At 38.5% G+C, this 17,363-nt stretch overlaps 1 protein-coding gene across 3 annotated transcripts in view; it reads left to right on the top strand.

Annotated features, from left to right (window-relative positions):
- Positions 1–17,363, top strand: part of LOC117418631 (protein Daple-like) — a 63,045-nt gene that overhangs the window by 15,399 nt on the left and 30,283 nt on the right. For all 3 annotated transcript variants that reach the window (XM_058991501.1, XM_058991500.1, XM_058991499.1), the window contains exon 4: positions 17,157–17,226. In XM_058991501.1, the coding sequence (XP_058847484.1) occupies positions 17,157–17,226 (70 nt within the window). The remainder of the gene's footprint in view (positions 1–17,156; positions 17,227–17,363) is intronic.

Genomic DNA, 17,363 nt, shown 5'->3' with positions numbered 1-17,363 from the left:
TTTATAATCCCATATTGTATTCTTAATCATTACTGATGCTAATTGCCTCTTAAACACTATTGGTAGAGTCATGTTAATGATTTAACTGTCGGGTTCCAAAGTACTGCTAAACGTTGCCGGTGTTTTTAAACTGACTTTGTTGCATGCTTGCATCACAGGGCTTGGGGTGCTGATTTCTGAGTCATTTCTGTTTGTAGCCACAACCTGTCTTAACTGTCGTTAAAGAATAGATGCTTTCATTTTCAGAGTTTCATTTGGGACAAAATTGCATTGCTTTGTTTGTAATATACACTGCACATTTAAATAACAGGTTTTATCTGAACTACAACTAAAGCAGCAGCAGCAGCAGCATTTCATATTGTGTTGTCTTTGGTGTATCTGAATATTCCAAATTGTAATATACCGGTAAAACACAAGCAAAGAACAGACCAGTAGTGAAGGGGGACTAATAAGAGGTCAAAGAAAAAAAATCTTTCAGTCCTTGGGCAGCACTCTTTTAAGGATTAGTTATTAGTTTAAAATGTCTCCTAAATTGTTTTAAGTCAACCTTGTGTTTTGTAGTTTTACAATGCTAACTGAAACAATACAGCAACAGATCTATCTAATAACTCTGTTGTGGTTCTGAACCAGTCCCTTTGCTGCAGGTCATTCTTCAGTCTTCAGTCATGTTTGTCCGAATTCACATGAACTTACAAAAAAGAAAAAGGCCAGTCTGTTTAAACCGGCAGAGAAAAGGTCAGACAGTGCTGACTGGTAGCAAGAATCTGTTTAGCTGTCGGCTGAACTCCTTCAAGCACGTTTTTTCTTTGACGCCACTGGTTGCTTAGTAATTCCTTAACTAGAAGATGTCATGGAAGGTAAACAATGCGATTTCTTGTTGAATACTTCCAGGTTACAGCTGTGAAAAAGCTTTTTCTCTTGATTTGATTTTGACTGAGTACAAATTGGAAGACAGTTATTTGTTGTTATTATTATTATTATTATTATTATTATTATTATTATTATTTCTTAGCAGACACCCTTATCCAAGGTGACTTACAATTATTACAAGATATCACATTATTTTTACATACAATTACATTTTTTTTTTTACACATTATTTACATACATTTTTACATACAATTACCCATTTATACAGATGGGTTTTTACTGGAGCAATCTAGGTAAAGTACCTTGCTCAAGGGTACAGCAGCAGGGTCCCCCACCTGGGATTGAACCCACAACCCTCCAGTCAAGAGTCCAGAGCCCTGACCACTACGAGGACAGAATATTTCTTTCATGTAGTGATCTCTGGTCATCTTGACACAGATTCTCCCATGCTATTTCATCGCCAGTGAGCTAACTTCAAGATCTAGCTTCAGATGGACTGATCAGTGGAAGGAAGGGTACAGTAATGGCTTGATTGTAACTCTTCTGCTTTAGTAACTGCACTTCCACATGACTGCAGCTCCTAGACATCCAAGCATAATTCTGCACAGTGGATTTCCAGCTGTTGGCCCCTGTTATGGTCGTTCTCTTTCAACCTTTAATCGGTCTTTAGTAAGTTGACCCAGACTCCACATTAAGGGAAGCTAACATTACAGTTTCTCTTCCTGGTGGTGACACCTGAGACGTCCCGCATCTGGGGGTCTCCTTGGGCGAATGCTTGGCTTATTACAAACAGCTGTGCTATGGTTGCACGCCTAATTGTAGTTTTCCCCAGAGGCTCCCAGCATGGCAAGTTGGCTAAACCGGAGGCTTTACTCTGATAAATGACCTTGCACCAAATGTGTCGACAGTCTGTGTACGAAGGATATCCTTGAAATGGGCAAAGACTATAGTTACTGACAAAGTGATATTAATGCTTTTAGTGCAAGTTATCTTGCAAGACTCTTTGGATCCGCTTCTGTTTTGACCATTAACGTCTCTAATCTTGTTTCTGTGTGAAAGACATGCATTTATGCACACTACGAATTGTAATTGCTTGTCAGCAAACAAGTCTGTCTGTTAGGGAGAGTGCTATCTCTACATACTAAATTTATGAATTCCTGTTGCACCCTGTGTCTTTCATGAAAGTGAATATGCATTAGTTCTCAATGCGGTCTATATTCATGGCTTCTGGACCAATAGCTGGGCTGACAGTGAATTGCTTGCGTGGTCCTCTCAGTTGTGATTTGTAACGAGGCGTTATCTGGAAGGACGTTAACACTTGTTCCTGTACAGAAGGCAGAGACTGATAAGTAAATACGCAGACACTGCAGTGTTATATTAACTCCGTAGTAATATTCATCAATCTGGCACTTTTGTTTGGATGTGAAAAAAATTACAATTACATTGAGATTTCTTTATTTTTTTATATATTTTTTTAGGACTGAAAATTTAAAGTGAGTTAAAGCAGTATAGTCTCGTTTCTAAATCAGTATTGTTTTTGAAATTTGTATTAGTCTGTCCTGGAATTATTAAATACTTACGGCGATGCCCTGAACTCATTTTCATTTGTAGTGCCTTGGATAAACGTCACGTTTCTTCACATATGGACCCTTGTATTCGGCTTTTGTTTCCTGGGTGCTGAGGTTCTTGTAACTATGTACCTAGATTGTGGAATTTGCTCCCTCAAACTGTCTTTTAATATATAAATATTTATATAAATAAAGATAGATTATATCTGGTAAAGAGTAAATTACAAGAAAACACAGTTTAATAATCTAATCTCCAATGGCCCCTCAACTCTGAAAGACTGCTTCAGGCTAAGTGTAATATTGTATGCTTTATCTGAGATTAGATTTGGCAGAAACCACTATTATTTTTTCACAAAGGGTGTGTTCGTAATTCTTTGGACATGAGCCGATACTGTATATCTAAAGTATGGCCACCTACCCTGAACAAATAAAAAAGAAGTGCTCTCTGAGAACGCAGACTCATTTCTTGTATCACAGCAACAAGAGCAGGCCTCTGCTGGTGGTTGAAATAAGGCGTGGTTAACCAAACATTTATATTCAACTCTCTTATCTGCTGCACTTGCCTAGATGGGTGATACTTTCACACTCACACACACCTTGAAGTGTAATTGTGATTATAAAATAATCAATTTCTGAAGAAAAGAGTAGTGATGGAAAAACAAATGCTAAGTGAGCCACCCTGTATATGCGACTATAGAGATCCAACCACTATGCTACTGCTCAGCAACAGCACTGCTTGGAATCTTGTCCAGTGAATCAGAGTGCTCTGTTCACCCAAGCAATAATAAAACTTACACTGTTCTTTTTAAAATATTAATTTAAACATTTTACAACCACACACTATGAAATGATTGATATAATCTAATAGAACTCTTGGCGCAGTGCGTAGATTTAAAATGGGTCACCAGAAACCTAACTGCACTGATTAATTTGTTTCAGAAACAGTGCTGTCAAATCCCAAACGCTTCCAAATGCATATACAGTATAAGAAATTACACTGCAAGAAGGATGACTTCTAAAATGTGTTTTCTACATAAAGGTTAAACTTGCTGTCTTTGAGAATAAGTACTAAAAAGGAGGAAAGTGCTGTCTACAATTTTTAATTGCTTCCCCAGCTCTGTCTTACCTGTCTTTTATTAATAGTACTTCTTGAAATGTGGTTGCCTCTCCCCCACTCCCACTCCCCTTTTCCTTCTCCCTAAATCTACTAATCTACTGCCCTGTGGTGAAAGCCAAATAGAGAGCAGCTGCTGCTTTCCACTCACTGCCAGCTCGCTTGTGCTCTAACCCAGTGTGCCTGACTAACCGGTAAGGGAGGGGGGAGAGGGGAGGGCTTTATTCCCCTAAAGGGAGTGACTCCTCTCCATTTTCAGCTCTCTGGTACTCTCTTATTCCCCTAAAGGGAGTGACTCCTCTCCATTTTCAACTCTCTGGTACTCTCTTATTCCCCTAAAGGGAGTGACTCCTCTCAATTTTCAATTCTTTGGTTCTCTCTCTCTCTCTCTCTCTCTCTCTCTCTCTCTCTCTCTCTCTCTCTCTCTCTCTCTCTCTCTCTCTCTCTCTCTCTCTCTCTCTCTCTGCATTCCTACCACTTCTTCAAAGACTCCCTTTCTGGGATGAAACTGTAGGCCCTTATAAAAGCATTTCCACATCACCCTTGGAGACAAAGAATTTATGACTGAATGTAAGGTTCCTCTGTAATAAAATTGTATTCAGTGCAGTGGAGGAGTCTGTTCGATTGCATACTGGTTAGCAAGAGCAGGTTTCACTGTATTTGGGGAATGTCTTTGTGGTTAATATAGTTTGTGTTTTATATTTGTGCTACAGTGTATTACATTCTCTCAGCTTTTAACTTGTGTTAAACTTTTACTACAGTAGAACTTGTTTGGGTAAACTGACAATTGTGTTACAGAATCATGTTTCTTAACGTAATGGCTGGTGCTGAGCAGCATTTGTTTTGAGGTCTTATGGGTTTATTAGAACAGTACATGTAATATAGTCCATTATTGTTTATGTAGACTATAAGAAGCTAATCTGGAATATTAGTTTCATACTGTTCCTGGAACATTATCAGGTTTCTATTTGACTTGTGACACCATAACAATAATTTACTTTTAAGTAAATTACGGTTTTAAAATACAATGGCTTAAGTGCTGGATCTGCTAAAGTTGATGGATTTATGTCTGGTTTTCAGGAATGATAAACATTTTTTACTGTTCAGGATTTGTTAGGTTCGTATGAGTTTTCAGACCAAACCACTCAATTCACATCACTAACACAACACAATTGCCTTGCTGAACAAACAAACCAACCGCCCTCTTTTGGTAAGAAATTGGCAAGAGAATAAATAAATTAAAAGCCTTCTTTGTAGTCAAGCCCCAATTATTATTTGTTTTTAATTGATGTTGTGTACTTCTAAAATGTTTAGCTCAGGAGATTGTGTGGTATTTAATTATAAAACAAGTTCTCTGCCGCTCATTTAGGAAGTTGAACTTTTGTCCTTAGTTTGTTGTGTGCCCTTTTTTGGAAATTTAAATCAATTGTTAATGAGCTTCAGAAGCATGCAAGAAAAATATACACAAAATCTACTCAAGCAGTAGACAATGTGTTTCATAAACCAGTCTCTTGGGCACTGAGCCTTCCATTCAGTTAGCAATGTCTGAGAGTGACGTAATGCTTTGTTGACTCAAGTCTTAGGAAAGTCAAGACAGCCAAGCTGCAGTAAACTGATCTGAACCTATGCTTATTAATGAGATATTTGAACTTGGAGAAGGTGTTCTTTGATCCTCCATTGCCCATGAAACACGAGCCTCCTTTTTGTTTTTCATCAACCAGCAATAATTTAAAATGCATTAATGTAATTACAACATAAGTTAGGGAGAAGGAGGAGGAGGAGGAGGAGGAGGAGGAGGAGGAGGAGGAGGAGGAGGGGGGGGGGGGGGGGGGGGGGGGGAGTTCATTAAATTACTGGGGTGTGATGTCAACATGTTTTAAAGAATGCAGTCTTTCCTGTGTTGTGTACGTCGCAGTTTGAACAGAGGTGCACCAGAGACTTTCTTTGTTTAGCTTGTTCGTTAAATTGTAAGAGTACAGGTAGTGGACAAAAAAATGGAAACACCTGGGTAAATGAGGGACACCAAGTATATTGAAAGCAAGGGCTTCCCCACAAGTGTGGCTCATGTGTTAATTAAGCATATAACATCCCAGCATGCTAAGGGTCATGTATAAAAATGCTGGACAGGCCTGGTTGTCTATAATTATGGCTAGCATGGCTGCAAGAGGAGACCTCAGTGACTTTAAAAGAGGGGTGATTGTTGGGGCGCGTTTGGCAGGAGCTTCAGTGACCAAGACAGCTCAACTTGCTGATGTTTCACGAGCAACGGTGTCTAAGGTAATGTCAGCATGGAACTCCAAGGGAAAGACATCAGCAAAGGGCAACAGTGGGCCGAAGCACATACTTCAGGATCGTGATATCTGTGCATTAATTCAACCTGAGACGCGAGCAGCCAGTTTCATGGTATCCCGCTCTGTGGAGCCGAGAACTCCACAGAGCGGGATACCATAGTGGCCCAACGCCCTATTAAGTGACTTTACATTGGTGTTTACATTTTTTTGTCCCCTACCTGTAGCTTCCTAAAAACAGACTTGCATCCTTTTTATTCCCTGAAGTTTTGCATCTGTAAATGGTTGCAGCATTTAACAAAAACGAGTGCTACATTTGTTGTCAAACCTAACATGCAGTTTGAAGTTTTTCAATACTGTAATATATACAACTGTGTGGATTTTCAGGTTTTATTGTACACTGTCGGGTTACTGTATTGCATTTTAATCTGGCTTTAATTCCCAGCATACACAGAGAGAATGCAGAACCTGATCATTGGTTAAGAAAATATCTTTGATTTTTGAATGAGCAGATCTGTCAGGTTCAAACCCCTAAATATACACATCTATACTGTACATTGGTACAGAGCAGGGCTTGTTTACACATTGTATCCAAGATAGAGATTGTCATGGTAGACACATTGTTTAAGCCTTGTAACACATGGGAGGAATGTAGGTCGTCACCCTTGACTGAAGATCTGACCTGAGGAGGCCAGGTCAGCAGGGCAGACTCCAGGGGGTAGGAAATAGACTGGATGCAGGCCTCTCCCAGAGCAGGTAACCCATCTGTTTGAAAGGGAATTCAAAGACTTTTTACACCCATGATAATGGCTAATTAAAACATCCTCACTGCTTCAAAATGATCTCTATTTAAACTCTGCCTAGGGTGATTTTTATTTTGACATTTTTATATACCTAACTATCCCGTTTTCTGTCTGAATGTCCTATTACAGTGTTCTTTTGCATAAAAAAGTCCACCCCCATTAATCTCCTTAGCTATTGTTGAAACTGCAACATGATTGAGAGGGATTTTAGTTTATAAAGAAGCATGCTGCAATATGGTGTTTAAACAACTCAATGGAGGGGTTCTCAGTAAAATTACTTTGCTGACTATCCCCAATCTGGTGGGTGATTCCTTATTTGGTTTTGATACTATCAAGGTAACTGCTGTTTACAGTTCACAGGAATCCGAAAGGTGTTGAGAGAGTTGTAAAAAGGGTGTTGGTTATCACTTTAAGGGACTGCCAGAATTTCTTGAGCCATCAAAAACAGAACCAGTTTCTACAGTATTAAAGGATTGTGCACAGCTTACTCGTTTCTAATGTGTGGGTTTTATGTATTATGGTTTCTTTAATACCAAGCTTCAGTTCCCATAGGTGTTGGGTTTCTGAATAGCCATTCACCTTGCATTCTTTCAGAATCGCAGGGCTCTCTTGCAATCTTCAGAGGTGCACCAGGGCATCTCCGACTGATGTGTGGCATCTGCAATTGAAGCAAGCAGTGAAGTGTTTTATACTGTACTGCAAGTCCCATATTGCTGAAACAGGATGGGATGTGATTTTCATAGTTTCATCTTCCGAGTAGGGACTTCAGTCCTATCACAGTTGAACCACTTACTCTATGAAGGCTGATAACTTCACATAAAGTATGTTGTAACTTGAAGTACCTACTGCTCTGGTTTGTGTCAAATAGATAGATGTTCTGTCTGTTCTGAGGAAAAAGAGAAGGCATAAACTCCCTCTAGCTTGCAATCTGAAGATCTTCATCTGTTAGAACCTGCTTACCAGCATTTTACTCGGTCCCTTTGGTGATCTTAATATGATTCTGTTCTAGATAGATCTTCTATTCTGTCTGTATTACCATATGCTGTACACAGTTTGTGTATAATATGTGGTAGCATGTTACATATGGAGTGTGTGGATGTACTGAGAATAATATTTAGAACATTATGCAAATGAGCTAGAGTTGCACGTACAGTAACATAACTACAAGATAGCCTAATATTAAAGTGTTAACCTGCAAGTGCTGTGGTCATTGCAGTACGTTTCAAGCACATCTGTTCTTTTACGCATAGTCACATTTATTGCATTGGGCTGTCAAGAGAGTCTAAACACTTAAGTGTCCATGACTAGAGCATAGCTTGTAATCCTGGACTTTCAGTTTGGGAGAAAGTAGCAACCTTGTGGGATGTCCTTTTGAAATTGCTGTCATGTTGAGGTTTATTACGATTTGTGTTCTGAATCCTTACTGCTGATTTATAGGAGTGTGGCAGTGAAGTAGACGTGCGCACAAAGTTAAAGCCCTTGGATCCTGCTGCCGAATCCAGGCAATAAAAGTGCCCTGTGGAGCGACTGCCCTTGTTTTTGAGAACAGCTGCATCGCAGGAATTCCTTTCTTCCTGCCATCTGTCCCAGTTTAAGGAGCAGCACTGTGCCCTAAATATCGCAGCAATTGCACATGGATATCTCTGCATGTGTTCTGTCTGTTCATCTTGCAACCAAATGAGCTAATGGATCAGCACACAGTATAGGTGTTATACCACCGACTTGGAGGAGGGCTTTTTTGGCTACAGGATAGTTAAATTTCCTAAAGTGTCTTGATCCTATTTAGTTTTACCCTTTTGCTTGACATGGCCATTCTATTGACAAGCCTCTTCCCACAGGTCCAATCTCCAGCCTCCATGAATATTTTATTGATGGGTTACAATTGGCAGGTATTAATCTGCCATTTTTGATTTGGCCTCTGGTTGAGATCTGTTCCCTTGGGTCTTGATTTTTTATTTATTTTTTGGATCCCTGAAGAGAGATCCAGCAGCTTATCCATTCAGGAACTCTTTTGAGCAGACCCCATGGCACCTGTCCATCTGTTCCCTTACAATTTAATAATACCGGCCTTGCTTTTCTTGAACACTGTAATTTGACACAGGGTTAATGATAAACAAAGCAGTTCCAATCATTTTAGGCTTTACTTTTTAACTTTACATTGAACAGAGCTATGCAATGGGAGACTTCAGTGCAATGGGAATATTCAACATTTCTGTGATATTTCTACCACTGATATGGTTTCAACCAATTGCACTCTTGACCAGACTGCTGCTGTTCAAGGAATGGGAGGACTGTTTAATTATGGAGCCGCTTTATATATTCTCCTGAAACATCTCCCTATTTCCTGCTGTGTGGCTGACACCATGGAGTGATATTAATTAGAGCTCCATCACCAGTCATTGCTTGCCTGTTTAATAAGAGAACAGCTGGAAGTGAGCGGATTCACTGGGCTGCCTCCTCAATAGTGACAGAGGGATTGGTGAATGTCTGGAACATTGGGAGCTGTCTGAGTAAGGGGGATGGAGTGACACTTCAAGTGATGGAAAAGGAATGGTTTTGTTAAACGCATTTCTAATCTGATGCCATTAGATCAGGCCCTGTGGGAACCCTAGCGCCTCTTTATTTGGTCATGGGCTTCAGTCCTGACATGGGACTTAAACGGCAGTATGTATACAAACTGTTTGTATGTGCAGATGTCACTTTAGGATACGAATGGTGCTTGTTTGCAAGTCATTTGTGTGAATGCAATAGATGGCAATCCATTCTGGGAAAATGTTTGTGCTGAAGTTCCCTTTAACCACAGTCTGTGCAATAAGTTAAATATTTGTATTCTAAACTTCATCTAACATGTTCTGTTTGAGTGGTGTCTTAGAAATCTAACACTTCACTGCTGCTCAAGTCCCTTCTCCGGTTGGGTTCAGCATCAAAGTAAATGTTGGCCCACTCAGCCAGGATGTAAGATTTTTCACTGCCTGCTTTCAAAGGCTTTGTGAACAGTAAACACTTGTGACAGCCCTAATTATCGCTTATTTTTCCATGTATTAGTATGATGGGCCAATTTTGTTAAGCTTTTAATTGGGCTTCTCCTTTGTACTGGGACTAAAACAAGATAACATCCCATCCCCAGATTAACACACATTATCTGGTTGTATCAATAATATCTGGATTCTTTTGGGATCAGATCATTAGCATTCTCACAGTATCTGATGCAGACATTTAATTCTTCCCCTGCCCGTTCTTTTCCTTTTTTTTTTCCTTTGCCCCATAGGCATGCCAACTTCAGACATTGGCATATTGTACTTTATTCACAAAGGGCAGCAGTGTGGAGTAGTGGTTAAGGCTCTGGACTCTTAACTGGAGGGTCATGGGTTCAATCCCCGGTCGGGGACACTGCTGTTGTACCCTTGAGCAAGGTACTTTACCTAGATTGCTCCAGTAAAAACCCAACTGTATAAATGGGGAATTGTATGTAAAAATAATGTGATATCTTGTAACAATTGTAAGTCGCCCTGGATAAGGGCGTCTGCTAAGAAATAAATAATAATAATAAGCAGGTGTGTTTTCTGGTATGTACCATTTACAGATATTGATCAATCACTACAGTTAATTAAATTAGAACTGTAATATGTATATGCTTCATATTTTATTTATTTATTTTATGTATTTTTTATTTATTTCTTAGCAGGCGCCCTTATCCAGGGCGACCTACAATTGTTACAAAATGTCACATTATTTTTACATACAATTACATTATTTTTACATACAATTACCCATTTGTACAGTTGGGTTTTTACTGGAGCAATCTAGGTAAAGTACCTGCTCAAGGGTACAGCAGCAGGGTCCCCCACCTAACCACTACTCCACACTGCTGCCCTATGTATGTATCTGTCTATCTGCAGGTTGTCAAAAACACTAATTAACCAGCAGGCTGTTTGACTGGTTTCCTGGCAGCCACTTTTATTTGCTCAGGGTTAGTTTTTGAAAATCAACAAATAAATGTGCCTTTGTGTTTCATTACCAGACATTAAAACGGACACTGACGCATGACAGTGTTTTAGCTCACGGCACTCCTTGGAGCTTAACGTCTTCTGTTATTCCAGGACTTTTACTAGACATTCAGGTAAACCGGGCTGCATTAATAAATCAACTAACCAGTGCAACAGCCTTGCAGCCTTGGGTAGGGCCTTGTGTCCAAAGCCTTCTCCAGATTTCTGTGTTTACTACATTTTTAAGCTTATATATATATTAATTTGATGCTGAAACCTAAGGGACTGCTTCATTTCAAAACAGTTTGAGCTGCAACAAAAGCTTATTTTTTATTTTGTATATTCATTTTATTTTAATACATTTGTTCCATCTCTTTCCGAAGTCTTCATTAAAAACACACATACAGATCCAAATTTACAAAGCAAACACAAATCAGCCTTCATTCTAATTGTATTGTATGTTTTGGGGAATTATGTGAAAATGTACTGTAGTACTATTTCAAGTGGAGATTTAAAAGCTAAAAGTCACACGGTTGTTTTCAGTAAATGAGGATAAAGTCATGCAAGACTGTAAATCTATCTTTTAATAGATTAAACGTTTAAACCTTTTGTGTAAAGGGTTGTTTACTGTTTTAACTAGTGTACACCTACGTCTGATTTAGTATCTGTAGTCCCCTTTTATGTTGTTAAATTTTATATTGATGTTTAACAATCTGCTCAATAACAGTGGTTTAAGTAAAACAAAGAGCAAGATCCTCATACATTTGTCCATTTCTGGTTAAATGTTTAGTAAATGGCTATTCCATTTAGGATTTTTGTTCTTGTTTGCCATCTAAACATGCAACCCTCCAATATCATCAAGCCTCCAATATCATCAAGGCAAAGGATAATCCCTTATCGTATCTATTTGTGAATGAAACGTAAGCTACTCTAATGTACTGCCTTTTATTTGCAAGCTCATTTTCTTATGATGTCTGTTATGCAAAGATTGCAACTGGCAAAGCAGAAGCACAAATTTAGAAATAATTTGCTCTTGTTAGTGCTTAAGAAGTCCTGACCATATCCTAACCAAAATCAATGTTCATTCCTCTTATTATCAATATAAAATATTCTCACTAGTGATCCTGTTCTTCACTTGAAGATGCATGCATGTGTGGCAATCCCAGTCATCTCTATTCATATTGACAGCAGCCAATTCTATTCATGAAGAGTGCTGGTGGGAGCCCCAGTGAAACTGATATTTCATTATTGATCTCCCTTGGTGTGACAGCCCCAGAGCAGCAGGGCTTACTGTGGGTGTAATTGATTTAGTATGGGTCCTGATGATTTGATTTAAAGGTCACAAAAATGGGCTTCTGAATACATTTGATTATGCCTTCTGTGTGCTCGGAATAACGCACACAACTCAAGGAATGCAGATTTATTGATCTATATCTCAATTTGTAAAAGGTTATGCATTGTAGACTATGGTTTCCCTATACTAGAACAATAAGTCTAGGGTCTTGCATATTATTAGATCGAAATGTACAGTCTCTATACATTGTTACATGGTAACTGTACATTGTAACTATATTTTACATATTTATATGCACATATCAATTTGTTTTTGTGTGTATTGAATATGGGGAAGGCTGCCATATAACCTTATAGTTTGTTATGGTTTCCAATAAAGGCACGTTGGTACTTTCTGGACCTGCCTGAGTTTTTTTTTTTTATTACTATAATCAATTGCAGGTACAGATTTAGAACAGCTGCTAACAGGAAACAGTTGTGGGGGTAATGAAAGATGTATCTCTATGATTATCTATGAGGAATTCTTTTTTTCTCTCTCTCTCTGTTTTGCGTCTTACACCTTGGTAATGGGCTATTTTTAAATTCCTCAGCCCCGCAGAGTACTGCAAGTTACCCTGAAGCAGTTTAAAAACTTCTCAAGGATCTCTGGTGTCTGTGCTTGCTACAGTCATTGCAGGTGTTTGACTATAGGCAGTAATGTTATTTATGTATAATATATGAATGAATGTATCAAGCAGCGTAACACGGACTGAGCTTTTGCAATGTGCCCTGATAAAAACTCATGAGTGATTGAAGTGTTGGCACTGGAGGATGACCTCTGGTATGCTGGTGATTTTATACTGGTTGACAGCTGCTTAGGATTCTTTTTGAGTATTTTTTATGTTGGAGAAGCACCTCTTTCTATTACTGCTCTGAAAACAGGCTCTTAATGAGTCCCTCCCCCCGCACCATCAGTTGGCATAGCTGCAATATAACTTTTATTGTTTTTCAAGTTGAAATTGGCACTTTACTCACCGAGACCAATAAACTCTCAATTCCAGTAAAGTCCTGGGGCAAGTGGCAGCAGGTTACACAAGACATAATAAAAGGAAATGCAGCAATGCAATGATTTCAAGGTGTCGATTTATAACCATCTTTCCGGTCGAGTCGTAGCTCTGGTGTTTTTACTTTAATAATTAAAAGGTGAAATGATTTGCTGCTTAATTGAAGTAGGTAGTAGGTTTTATTTATTTATTTTTCTTCTATTTCACAACGTGGATAGCCTGCTTGGTTTTACATTCAGGACAATGTCTTCTTGAATTCATAAATTGGTGTTCTTACACATGTAGGTCGAAAGAAGAAAGAAACATTTTTCATTACGATCCTGCTGTCTTCTATCTGCATTTTTAAGTTTAGAGTGGGGGTGACTGTGCAGTACGAAGTGCTCACCGAGGTACTGTATCTGTGCGACCTGTTAAATATGCATTTGTCTTCTTGGGTCTGTGGGGGCGTTAGTTCAACTTCCCCTCCTTTAGAAACTCATACGAGAGACCGCACTGCATAGCATTGTAGCACAAGAGAGAGCACATGTCATGATAAAATACATAACAAAAAAAAAAAAAAAAATCTGCTTTTATTCTCTTTGGACGGTATCTATTTAAGCATACTCAATCATTTATTTTAAAAACAATGACACACTGATGCTGTCAGTGGCAGAAGGCGCATGTTACAACTGACACATTTGTTAATATAATAGAAGAGATTAAATCTAAGCAATTAAGTAACATAATGCATTGATGCAGATTTAAGAGGATACAGGCCCTGTTGGCAAATATGTATACAGTTTGCCTTACTAAATTCAGTCTGTTTCAGATATTGTTCCAGTTTTTTTTTTTTTTGTGTGTCTGTCACCCACCAGACGAAGCACTGAACATTCATAGCTCACGTGTTTCAATATATACTATTGGAAATGGAATGCCCCAATGGATAAATAGTCAATTGTATTGTATTTTTTCTCAGAACACAGTACTGTGGACATTATTACTAGAATTCAGCTTATCAAGCACTTTTCTGCATTGTATGTTTTGTGCATGCTGGTATCGGCACAAACCCTGCTCCTCCCTGTCCTCTCGCATTAGAATTTCCTGTACACATTAACAAATCCACCCCACTTAAATAAAAAGAACTTATAACAAATAATACGTTCTAAAGTAAATTAACTTGAGCCATTGCTTCCGACACCAAACCAAAGCCTTGTTATTGTATGTATGACTGACTGACTCGTCAAGCGAGCAAATACACGATCTGCGGTACATCATTTATAAGTGGATTTGAACGTGTCATGAGTGGATTGAAATGTGGCTGCCGTGCTGCATTATTGCAGGTCGTATCCTCTTTTTATGTGGGTGGTGTCAAAAAATGTTGTACGTGGAGTACTGTAGGTCTGTGTTGCTGCTATTCTAATTGTCAGCAATGTAAAACCTCATAGTCTAGAGTTTTCTATCTGTTAGACAGACCGACTTAAAAGTCTTAAAATGATTGTTGATACAAATGTAACTATTGGCTGCTAATTAGGGTCTGAAACCAGAATTATAACTTAATTGTTATCTGCAAATTCTATATTCTTATGAAAATATAATTTATAACCAACTAATAGCAGACAAGCTACCCAAAGCTCAGTAGCAGCAGTTATTTGAAATAGAATTACAATTCCAAGTTTCAGATGCCTTAAAGGCAAACACATTCCTACCACTAGTGCACCTTCGTGCAACTGTACTAAGAAACACAACACATTTGCTGGATGGCCCAGCTAGATAACTGCACTGCATAAAATGTCAAAAAAGCTGTCATTTATCAAAGTAGTTTTGTTATTTAGTCCTTTTTAAATAACGCTATAAGAATAGACACATTTTACTTTAAATGTTTTCCTAGTACAGGTGTGATTTCTGATGCCAGGCTGTGCCTTGTGGTGGTTCTGTCGCCTGAAGGTTTCCAAGGTGTGTGTGTGTGGTGAGGGTAATGCCTCTGCCCTAAAGACTTGTTGGCTGAAACACTGTAGCTGCTTCCACTTGTAGTGGTAGGGTAGTGAGGGGTGGTTGTGGAGAAGGAATGTTGGCCAGTCAGTTGTTTTCTTTTCCCCCCCAGTGATCCAGATTGCAGCTTTGGAAATGGCAAAGAGGAAAGATCTGACAGCTTGACAAAGAAAACAAATGATCTTCATGCATTCCTGCCTGACAACAGAACTCTGTCCTGCTCCCCACGCCCTGCCTTTGTTATCCAATAGGATTTCACTTGTTGAACTGTGGGCTGCTGAAATACATGAACAAAATTAGCTTCTTGCTACTAATGGGACGTGGTGTGGCCCAGCATGGTTTAAGACAGGATATCCTGGTTTTGAACAAGTGATTTGAGACCCAAACTGTAAAACTATGTGTTTAGGAAATGAACCTCTGTCTTACGCAGCACATTTTAAACCCAATTTTTTTTTTTTTTTTATAATTGTGATGCACAAAACCTAAACTATTTTTACTAAAAAATGCAGTGTATTCAACATTAATCTAAAGCGACACTGAGTTTACAAAGGGAGGTAGGATTTACTACCTGGTGACACACACAACTATAAATACTGGGGGCAAACAGGACCCCTCTGAAATAAAGATGTTTATGATTGTGGTTCTTCATTAGTTTGGTAGTCAAACTTGGATTAAGCAGTTATTAATGGTATTGAATCTTTGTGGCTGGTAAATCAAGGTATCACAGAATACTGTTGCAGTCGCCAAAATGAAGCTTCGTACGGCTTCATAAGGACCAAAGGAGTGTGCAGTAAAAAAAAAAAAAGAAGAAAAAAAAGTACAACTGCAAATTGCACTTAAGTAATTGATAAAGCAGCTTGGAATCGGTCATGCTTCAGCTTGTTCAGAGCAGGGTTTTTCAGTTTAATTTTAGAATTGCTTTGAAGGGCTATAAAAATACCTCTTTCCCCTAAGTATTTTATAGGCTGTCAAAGATTGAATGTGTTACTGGCCCATTCCAGGGGCTCCTACATACCTAATAGCAGGTTTACCTTATTATTAAAAAAAAAAAAAAAAAAAAACAGGGACTTAGATGAGAGTTTGCTGTACCCATTTACATTACTGACTTTAATCTTTTTAAATAGATTGTATCTATTTATCTAGTAGTTATGAGTTGACATAACTGTAATCTGATGGTACCGTATACCAGAAGTGTTACAAATCTATGGAGATGAGGGTTAATGCCATTGCTACTTAATGTTATTTGTTCAACTCACAGTAACTAAGTATATGTATTGGGGAAACGTGGTTGTGGATGCAATAAAACAAATAGAAAAAACGCACAAAATACATCTTGTAATGAAGTCCTCTCCTTCATGTCAATTGGAATTGATCTTTGTTTGTGTTGATCTTTGATCTTTGATCTTTGATCTTTGATCTTTGTTTGCATATAGAGGCCAGGCCTGGCAGGCAGGCATGTGCTGTCTTGCGTGACAGTACAGCAGTATTGTGTGCTGTAAGCTACCTGGTCCCACCAGCCTTAGTGAACAAGGCCAAGGGAACCCTGCAGACTCATTCCCTGAGTAAACCATGCACAGCCTAACTTGACTAGCTGTCGGAAAACAAGTGGGAGCTTTCAGGGAGTTCCTCTGCTTGCTTGTATAGTGGATATGCTAATTACTTTCTTTTCCTATTTTTATCAAGGTTTTGTGATAACCTGCATGACACTTTATACTAACAGTTGGTGAGGAAGTGTCCAAAATCCATCACCCAGACTGCCATGTGAAAGATTCTGAATCAAGATAATTGTTTCCCTTTTTAGATTTAATAATAATAATAATAATAATGTATTATTATTATTATTACAAATACTGTGATACAAACAAACGTGTTAATTGCTATTTATTTGTTATTCATCCGTTTCCCATCACAGGGAGTTCGTTTGGTAATTTCCCCACAAAGCAGGCTTCCATTCAAATAATTTTTTTATTTTATTTTACATTTTTAAATTGCTTTTAAAATTCAGTTAGGGAATTCTACAGCTGTTATTTAATATAATTTTTATTCAGTTGGGATCCCTGCTGGTAAAGGTGTGTCCTTCAGGTCACACAGTCAGTTCTCTTGGGACTGTACTGCGTGTTAGGTTTCCTGGTGTGGTATATTAAAGAAGAATGCAATGTTTGTTGTTTGTGTCCATAAACACTATTATGGCATTGATTTCTGATTTATTTTCTTTTGTTACAGGAGAACCTACATCAGTTGATAGTAATGAACTTGCCCAACGTCCTGACGATTGGGAAAGACCCCCTGACAAGTAAGCACACTAAAATCGTGGTAACAATGCAAGCAAAAAAAAAAACACTTTCATGGAGGACATTGATGTTGAACAACCACAGCATTAAAAAAACAAAAGCTTTAGTCCAGCTTTACAGCCGAGGTGGGACTTGGGCA

This window comes from Acipenser ruthenus, chromosome 18, assembly GCF_902713425.1.
Source record: "Acipenser ruthenus chromosome 18, fAciRut3.2 maternal haplotype, whole genome shotgun sequence".
NCBI lineage: Eukaryota > Metazoa > Chordata > Actinopteri > Acipenseriformes > Acipenseridae > Acipenser > Acipenser ruthenus.
The sequence above is the reverse complement of the archived record's forward strand: the minus strand, read 5'-3'. Positions and strand labels throughout refer to the sequence as shown.